The 10372-nt window shown below is 30.9% G+C and overlaps 1 protein-coding gene across 3 annotated transcripts; it reads left to right on the top strand.

Moving 5' to 3' along the window:
• The first annotated feature begins 1315 nt into the window (after positions 1 to 1315).
• LOC145129862 (S-adenosyl-L-methionine-dependent methyltransferases superfamily protein) lies at positions 1316 to 9469 on the top strand. 3 transcript variants are annotated; one of them, XR_013717694.1, is made up of 4 exons: positions 1316 to 2034; positions 2204 to 2295; positions 8122 to 8742; positions 8828 to 9469. XR_013717694.1 is itself a non-coding variant. In XM_079064679.1 (2 exons), the coding sequence occupies exon 1, from the start codon at positions 1354 to 1356 to the stop codon at positions 2017 to 2019; it is 666 nt and encodes a 221-aa protein (XP_078920805.1). In that variant the 5' UTR covers positions 1316 to 1353; the 3' UTR covers positions 2020 to 2034; positions 2204 to 2377. The 3 variants fall into 3 exon arrangements, 1 of the variants encoding a protein (XP_078920805.1); XR_013717695.1 differs by lacking the exon at positions 8122 to 8742; XM_079064679.1 differs by lacking the exons at positions 8122 to 8742; positions 8828 to 9469 and having other exon boundaries at positions 2204 to 2377.
• The last annotated feature ends 903 nt before the right edge of the window (positions 9470 to 10372 follow it).

Below are 10372 nucleotides of genomic sequence, written 5' to 3'. Positions count from 1 at the left end.
ATGTTAAAAAAATATTTATTAATATATAATAATCCAATAAAAAATAATTAATCCAATAAAAAAGAAATTAAAAGAATTAATTAGCAAAATTAATAATATACTAAAATATTTTTTATTAAGATATAATTATAATATAATAAAATTAATATTTATCAATATATAATAATCCAAAGAAAAAGAAATACTCCAATAAAGAAGAAATTAAAAAAAATAATATAATATAATAAAATAATATTTATTAATATATAAATATAATATATTAAAATAATATTTATTAATATATAATAATCCAATAAGAAAGAAATTAAGAAAGAATTAATTAAAAGAATAAATGTACCATAATTCAATAAAATGAAAAAGAAAAATTACAGAAATGGTCCCTAGGGGTAAAATCATCATTTTCAAAAACTTAACATACAAACTGTTAAACTTAACTAAGTAGGGACCAAAACCACAATAAAACCACCAAATAGGGACCTTTTTTGCTAATAAACTTTTTTTGGACCTTACCTAAAGAAATTGACAAACCACAGGGAGCATTTTCGCAATTTTTTCGTGGTTTAAGGTAGTTCCTTCAAATATTTTAATTAAATCACAGTTTATATTTTTATTTAATATTTTAGATTATCAGGAGTGAGGTTGTCATGGTGGAGTGATGGGGGCGTTATTGATGTAAACACCACCACCCGATATATAAATAATGAGAAGTGGTTGTGGTTGGTTGCGGTGAGAACCACACTTGACTACCTCCTTCTTTGTCTCTCCCTCTTTTCTTCTTATTTTCCTCTCCCTTAAATGTACAAGATATTAAAACATAAAGTACAAACAAAATAAAAGTGATATGGATTGGTAACCATTTACTAAGTGTATGATGAGGAAATAGCAACGGGGTGATGATTAGTTGACAAAACTTTTAGAGTGGTTAAGTGTGAGTGTTCCTGATAGCCTTGTAGGAAAAAATAACTTAGGTGGGTCAAGCGACCCACCTTCAAAAAATATAAATGCGTTCATACGTTTATAGCGAAGTAGGATGCCATATTGTTACCACATTGATATGTAGGCACAAAACCAGTAAAACTGATTCTATCCGATTGCAATAACACAATAGAAAAAAAAATCGAATTATACGTGCCCAAGAAAAAACAATTGATATGATTTATAAAGTTTAACACTTTGGTGATTAAATGTCACAAATTTAAATTTTGTTGTTTGAATATCATTGTGTATTGGGGACTTGGGGTCTAGATTTTTAAGTTGGGCTTCTTTGTAAAAAGCCCAATGTTAACAATACATAAACAACAAACTCGCACAGCCGAGGAGGAGAGCGAAGAAAGAAAGGTCGGAAAGGGCACAATGCGTTTCACAGATTCACCAGTGATCGATCTCACAGTCAACAACTCAAAGCTTTCCTTTCACCAAGACAATGGCTCAATGCACGTCGGAACCACCGTCTGGCCTTGTTCACTCGTCCTCGTCAAATTCGCCGAGCGGTGGCTCTCTTCCACTTCCACCACCGACAACCCCTACGCAACACTTCTTCACTTCCACAACAAACGCGCCGTTGAACTCGGCACCGGTTGCGGTGTAGCCGCCATGGGCCTGTACCTTCTCGGCCTCAAAGACGTCGTCCTGACCGACATCGCACCCGTCATGCCGGCACTGAAACACAATTTGAAACGCAACAAGCCTGTGTTAGGTAAGATGTTAAAAACGGCGCAACTCCATTGGACTAATTCGGACCAAATCAAAGCCCTAAAACCGCCTTTTGACATCGTAATCGCGGCTGATGTGGTGTATATAGAGGAATCGGTAGCGCCGCTACTGGCGGCGACGGAGTCGTTGGTTAGTGATACAGGGGTGGTTCTTTTAGGGTATCAAGTGAGGTCGCCTGAAGCTCATTTGTTATTCTGGGAGCAATGTAATCTGATTTTTGATGTTGAAAAAGTGCCACATGATCATCTACACCCAGAATATGCGTATGAAGAGAGTGATGTGTATATCCTGCGAAAGAAGCTGTAAAATCCACACTATAAGGTGAGCTACAATAGTTTATTGAACTTTATTCTCAACATTTGGAGCTTAATTGCCACTTTATTGCCAGTTTGATCTTACGTTCTGCATAATTCACAGATAAATGAAAGCACTTTGTTATTTTTTGTTTATTTTTTTCAAGATGTCTTCGTGTTTTTCTTACATTCTGCAGGTGAAGCTTGTTTATGTTCAAGATTACAATGCAGTTTGCCTGTGTAACATAGAAATCACATATGTGTTCGTTATGGCTTTACTTCTTCTCAGGTTCTTCTTGTTCTTGTCTCACTCATTTTCAATGCTTGGATTGCATTTTATTTATGGGTTATGCCATGTGTTTTTTACCTTCTGTGATTTCTTTAATGCTGATGTCAAAGGTTATTTTGGATTCTTGAATTTTCGCAAAGTATCAAAATAATCATTGATTAATTCAGTGGAGAACTCATAGAAATGTACTCTTCTGCAACATAAGGGATCTAGGATCGTCTATTTCTTTCTCAAATTGGTATAAAAAATTTATGAAGTAGTATGACTAGTCTAGAAAGATCATCAATAGTAAACATTAGTATTATGGAGCAACACCTTGCATCATATTTAAAAGTTTCTGAAGATGTCAAGTTTCTCATGCAATATATTTTGCAAAAAAAAAATCTCAAAAAAACTAAAGAGAAAGAACGTGGTATGTATGGTGATATTTCGGGAATGATTATGGGTTGAGCATTTTGAAGTTCATCATCGTAATTCATGTTTTCTATATTCATTCCTAAAGTATCATCAAGCATACACACCACTACATTTCTCTCTTTTTCTTTTTCCTTGAGTATTTTCTTGCATAACACATTGCAAACTTGACATCTTCTGGAAGCTTCAAACATGATGAAACATTACCTTTCCCTCCAACTAGGTGTTTTGCTTTATTATATTAATGCCTCCACCACGAAAGCTTTTGCGACTAAGGTACAAATATACAAACTTTCTTTGTATTTCATCTTGAGGTCCAATAACATACTTTCAAGCTATATCATTTATTCAAGAGAATATTTGATTAAACATAATTCAATTTAGATGGATTTGAATTTGATTGTCCTTTGGATGTTACCATCGAGTTTGAGTCGATAGTGTTCATATTCTACAAATGACAACAAAACCTACAAATAACTTGGAACGATTAGCAAAAATCTCAACCAATTCCTTGAAATTTATATCGTAGTCACATAATTCGTTGGGATAGCCACATTTTCTGTACCTGATCGATCGTACTATCGATCGTACTGAAACGCGGTATGTTCGTGTATCGGTTCCCTCAGGATTGCGTTTTCGAAGATGAAATTGATGTTCCCAAAAGTTGATTGCGACAATTCCGTTGATTCCGATACAGGAATTCATGGATTCCGACACGAACTATGAACTGGAATCAAATGGGATCAACGAACTGGAATTTGTACGTCGTTTACTAGAATTCGTTGATTCATTCTGGAATCAAATGAGTTTGTAAACATTGCCATGGAACATTTACTAGCTCATACATTTGAATTTACGTTCACCTTGTTTGTGCCGAGCTCAGAAAAAAGCTTAAATTAAAAGGTTTCAAGTTGTAATGAAAGACTAAGACACTTATGAAATGTTGCAAAAGAATAGGTTGAAAAGGAAGGATTATCTAAATCCCTAAAAAGTTGTGTTTTTACAAATAAACATAATTTGAGCTCTAACAAACCGATAGAGAAATCTTTTGCCATAATGGAGAGAATTGTGGTAGATTTAAAATTGCGAGGGCTTTATGTGCAAATGGGATTTAGTTTAGTGTTTTGCGTAATCCACAATTTTGTGAAATGGTAAATGCATTAACAAAGACACCGTTTTGCCTAATCCACAAATTTGTGAGATGGTAAATGCATTAAGAAAGGCACCCTAAAGCTCCATCTAGTGAGAGAGCAAGAACTGTTCTACTAGATGAATGTGTGAGAGATGTTGAGAATGACTTGACATCTTTTAAAGATACATGTTATTATTATAACTTTTTTGAAACAACAAATTTACCGTACTTCTAAACCACTTCTAAATTCCACCTATAAAGATACATGTTATTCATACAATGTTTTTTGTAGTATCCAATGGGTGGTCAAATATCAAACATAAACCATTGCTCAATGTTCTTGTTGTTAACAGTCGATGTTCTATGTACATGTATGCCATTAACTTTTCTAGGGTAGAGAAAACATGTAAAGCAATTGTTCAATTCTTTGGCAATACCATTGATTCTGTCATGCCCAAGTAATGTTCTCAGTGTCACCAATTGTAAAGTTGCGGGAAAAGAAGTCAAAAAGGTATATACAAGCATATTTTTTGGTCAACATGTTGTGTTCATACCTTGAACCTGGTTTTTAATGACTTTTCAAGTAAGTTCATTTGGTTAGAGGACACATAAAAAGGGGAAAATGATTGTCAAATAATTTATAAATCATGGACAAGCTTTGACTATTTTTAGGGACAATTCAAAGTTGGAGCTTTTGAAGGTTGCAAAAACCCAATTTGCCTCTCATTACATTTTGTTGAGGAGGTTAATCACTTGTAGAGAGACCATTTCTACAACAATTGACCTTAATTTGTGGAGAGAGTGGTTGAAACAAGGCAATGAACACACTAGAACATGGTTAGATTGTTAACAATATTAGATGTGATGACTTTTGGGTTGAAGTGAAAAATATTTTAAGCACCATGAAGCCAATTTATATGTTGATCAAATTTGTGATGGAGAAGGCTTAAAAATTGATGAAACATATGAAAAAGTGGATAACATGTAAAGCAATTGTTGAATTCCTTTGCAATGCCATTGATTTTGTCGGGCCCAAGTAATGTTCTCAGTGTTGTGACGGACAATGCCACCAATTGTAAAGTTGCGGGAAAAGAAGTCGAAAAGGTATGTACGAGCATATTTTTTTGGTCAACATGTTGTGTTCATACCTTGAACCTGGTTTTTAATGACTTTTCAAGTGAGTTCATTTGGTTAGAGGATACATAAAAAGGGGAAAATGATTGTAAAATAATTTATAAATCATGGACAAGCTTTGGCTATTTTTAGGGACAATTCAAAGTTGGAGCTTTTGAAGGTTGCAAAAACCCAATTTGCCTCTCATTACATTTTGTTGAAGAGGTTAATCACTTGTAGAGAGACCCTTTATACAACAATTGCCCTTAATATGTGGAGAGAGCGGGTGAAACAAGGCGATTAACACACTAGAACATGGTCAGATTGTTAACAATGTTAGAGGTGATGACTTTTGGGTTGAAGTAGAAAATATTTTAAGCACCATGAAGCTAATTTATATGTTGATCAAATTTGTTATGGTGAAGGCTCAAAAATTGATGAAATATATGAAAAAATGAATAATATGTTGGGGAAATCCAAGATGTGATGACGAAAAGTATATATATATATATATATATATATATATATATATATATATATATATATATATTCTAATAAATGAATAAGTTTATTCTTTATTGACAAGTGTCACAATATTAGAAATCATCATTAATATTATATGCCACCTGTCATGTCACATGTCAACCTATTAATTCCTTATTTCTAATTTAAAATTTCACACTCTAATTACATTAAATTAATAACATTACAATAAAAAATAAAATAAAATAAATATATATATATATATACATATATATAATAATAATAATAATAATAATAATAATAATAATATATATATATATATTATTAATAATATATAATAATAATAATAATATATATATAATATATATATATATATATATATATATATATAATAATAATAATAATAATAATAATAAGGTGATATAATTCCATATATTAATTTAAATCAACGATTATAATTGTATATACCTAAAAAATATCTGTTAATTAATAATTTATTTGAAATAATTGATTAATAATTTTGAGTTTTTAGTATAAAAGTTTAATTAATTTTATAACAGTGGTTCTTACGGGTTATAAACTACTATATATATATATATATATATATATATATATATATATATATATATATAAAAGTTAATGAGAAAACTTTTTTTAAAGTGAGAACATGAGGATAAATTTCAGCCAATCAATATAAATATAATTTATTAAATAAAAAAATTATATGATTTTATATTAATAATGGCATTTTCGGATTGGCTAATCATATTTAATGACTCTTTCAATGGTAACCTCCTATAATTACGGTACAATGAAAATCACTATTAACATTTATGAAACGATCAATCATCAATCGTGGACTAATTTCAAGCTTCTAATATCACTGGTAACAAACATTTACGAAACGTATCTTCCATTCAAGGTTGTCCTCAAATCTATACAATTCTTTTATTCCATAACAATCTAATAATGGATTTATCCTTCCCCGACGATTTTGATGATATAAACGATATAAATGGAAGATGAAACTGCCTCAATCGATGATGAATTCTTGTCAAGAGATTATGAAATTTGTTCAGTTGATGATGATAACCCCTCAATCGAAAATATCGATAGTATGGATCATCACCATGAAGGGGAGTTCACATTTGCTGGAAATATTTCTGAAAGAATGCAAATTCCTGGGATGTTATTTTTTATACTTATTGTCGGTAAAAATTTCTCAAAGACATTACATGATTTGCATATTCTTGGTATATTATCAAAATCTTTTTTAGTTGTCAGGCACTTAGAGTTCTTTGACAATTCATATTTCATTTTATTTGATTTATTGAATTGTGATTTATACTTTGTTATTAACTTGTGCCTTCTTAGATGTCACAGACATTGAATCGTGTAAAGAGAGAACATGTGATTGTATTGATCAACATTTGGTAATAACCGATAAATCTTATTGGATTCCAACTGTCTCTGATGAGCTTAAGCCAATAAAAGACCTTAAATACCCATCTGATCATGCAATTGAAGACATGTACATAAAATATGCATTTGCAACAGGTTTTGATGTTAGAAAGTCACAAACAAAAAGAAGTGTGGAATTTATGTACATGAATATCTTGTATGTAACAGGCAAGGTCTCTGAAATACATCTCATGTTGATATTTTGGACCCAAAAAGAAGTAAGATTAAAAGAAGGACTGACACTCGTAGGACAGGTTGCAACGTGCATATACGATTTAAAGTTTTTCCTAGAACTACTAAATGGTGGTTATATGAATTTGAAGAAAAACACAATCGTCCACTTATATCAAGAGACAATATGGTGTTTTCACGTCATCATAGGCACTCGGGTGACACTTAAAAATCTTTCATTCTTACATTGTCTAATCAAAATATTGGTGCAACCATAGCTCACAGGCTCTATACAAGTACTTTCGGTGGATACAGTTTTGTAGGAGGCCTAATTGATGGCTTCACAAATTACATGAGGGATCTCAATTGCTTCATAGGTGGTAATGATGTTTAGATGTTTGTGGACAAGCTGAATAATAGAAAAGAGAATGTTAAGAATTTTTCTTTTGAGTATCGAGTTGAGAATAAGCAGTTAAATGCTCTTTTCTGGGCAAATGAAACATTCAAGATCAATTATAAAGAGTTTGGTGATGTAGTTTCTCTCGATGCTACCTTTCAATGCTACTTTTAGTGCTGACTTGTTGAACAAAGAAGACACTGATTCCTATATATGATTGTTGAAATCTTTTGGCAAACAACCATTGTTGGTTTTATCCGACCAAGACCTAACAATAGAGAAAGCCATTGAAACTGTCTTTCCACAATTGATTCATAGGCTTTGCATGTGACATATCACATCTAAATTTCCGTTGAAGGTATTGATGCATGTCAATGTTTATTCATTTTTTTTTCAAAAACAATGAAGTGATTGTATATTTCAATACCAGATGATAATATATTTACATAGTATGTAATATTAACTAATAAATTAATAAATTTACCGATAAAACAATTAATTGGTTTAGTGTATTAAAACCAAAATTTTATGAAAATATTTAGAAAATTAATTGTAGTACAATTATTCTAAAATGAATTATTATAACATCAAATAAGTTACCATTTACTACATTAAATTCTTCAACTTATTTATAATTACAATTAAAATTTCTCAGGTTTCTTTGAACATTGTCAACAATCTAGAATTTCGTTAAAAAAATCAACTTCTTGATATGGAATTCAAGGCTTGAAGTTGATGAATTTGGGATAGGGTGGAAGTCTTTAATGAATGAATACAAGCTCACAAATAATAAATGGTTGGATGATATGCATGGCTTGAGACATTTATGGATACCTGCATTCTTTAAGCATGTACCTTTATTAGGCCTAATGAGAACGACATCTCGTTCTGAAAGTGAGATTTATGTATTTCACCAAAACACTCATTATGGCTCTACTCTTGTACATTTTATGATTTCTTTTGAAGCTGCTATGGAGAAGCAGAGATTCACTCAATCATCATTTGACTTCAATACTAACGACAAACATCCAATGAAGTCGAGAGGAATGCTTCTTTGTTTTACACCAGCACTGTCTTTCGACAAGTTCAGAATGAGATGTACTTGTGTATGGTTGCATGCTCACAAATTAGTATCAGCACATGTGAGGATGTTAATGAGTGTCTTCTCAAGGAATTTATACATTATAATTCTTCTAATTCAAATGATTCTCATATCAATCAAGAAGTTGAAAATGATGATCAATAGGATATACTTATATGTGAGTCTACTTAAAAGGTGATCGCTCTTGAAACTTGTACTTCAATCTATCAATGTTTATAGATTTTTTTTTACAAATTTCTCTACAATTTTTTCAATCCAGGTTGCACACAATAAGAAGGAACAAACATTTGAATGTCCTTGTATGAAGTTTGAGTAGTTTGATATTTTGTATCGCCACATTTTCATTGTAATGAAGTCATATAACATCAAAGAGATTCCTTCTAAATATTTACTTAGACGTTGGTAGAAGGACATCATCCCCACAAAACTATTGAAGAGATGTTTTCGATATGCCGATTCTAACGAGAATATTCAAAGAGTTGTGCTTGATATCTTTTCTACTGTTGACAACTGTGTATCTTCTCTCAGCAACGATCACACCAAATTAAATGAATACTTGCAGGAAATAAAGCTTCTGGAAGCAAAATTCCTTTCCAATTTCACAATTCATGAGAAAAGAATTAAGAAAAAAGATTTTGAAAAAAAACTTGGTGTTACCATACCCACTATGTGGATATTGAGAATCCGGGTGAAATCTACAACAAAGTGGTACTAAAAAAAGAATGAAAAGTTCGAGAGAGGTTGCAACAGAAAAATCAAAGGGTTCCAGATGTAGTTATTGTCGCAAGGGCAACGGTGATGATTGGCGTAATTGTCCTGTTAGGAAAAGAAAATGAAAATAAACAACATTTTCAGAGAACATCCTGGAAAGAATAATTAAGTATAATTAGCATTTCATATATATTTCCATTATGTTTTTATCTTTTAATTGTGCATGCATGTTTTAGATTTCATTTGTTTTGTTTACCTTTGGATGTTTTAGATTTGTCATTTTGCTCTTAAAGACATGTTTGAATGTTATAAATTTTTATTTGATTTCATTACCTTTATTTATTATTGAATAAATGTTCTTGTTTTGTCATTTTTAGTATCTTTTGTTTTATACATTTATTTGCCAAGGAATCATAATAATATTCAGTTTAACTATGATGTCATTACCATCATAGTTAGATTTAACATATTAAAACAACTTTTTGGTTGAATATAAACTATCAAAACTGTTTCGTCAAGAATTTAAACCGACAAATTCAAATTGACATTCAACTAACACACTACATAATTAATATATTATATGGCCACTATAAATTGTCAACAAATTGTTTACCAATGGATGATTACATTGTTAATGATTTGTTTGTTCTACTTAAAAATGGTGTACATAATTATCTTTTTCAATATCTAGATAATTATGTATTATTTAATATAGAATACAACCACATTAAAAATACATGCCATGAAAGGCCATTAAATTACGTAATCTATAAATTTCATAGTTGAATATCAAATGACCATTACAAAAAATGTATTAAATAGTATTATCATTTTTCAGTCTATAACTTATTCAAAAAACTTATCCAACATAACTAGTAATATCTTAAATAGGTTTAAAACTCCAACAACTTAATCACATCACATACAGATAAAAACATTCAGCAAACATATCCAACATAAATAGTAATATCTTAAATAGGTTCAAAACACCACCAACTTAATCACTTCAGACACATATAACACACTTTCAACAAACATAAATCCCTACTACATTAAACCTAGACCAAATCCTACCATGACACAAAAAAAAAAG

Source organism: Lactuca virosa, chromosome 8, assembly GCF_052849685.1.
Source record: "Lactuca virosa cultivar CGN04683 chromosome 8, Lactuca_virosa_CGN04683_v6, whole genome shotgun sequence".
NCBI lineage: Eukaryota > Viridiplantae > Streptophyta > Magnoliopsida > Asterales > Asteraceae > Lactuca > Lactuca virosa.
Note: the sequence above shows the minus strand (reverse complement) of the source record. Positions and strands in the feature narration are given on the sequence as shown.

Excerpts from the sequence above, each read along its gene's own strand:
- LOC145129862 (XM_079064679.1), top strand. The coding sequence starts at position 1,354 with ATGCGTTTCACAGATTCACCAGTGATCGATCTCACAGTCAACAACTCA.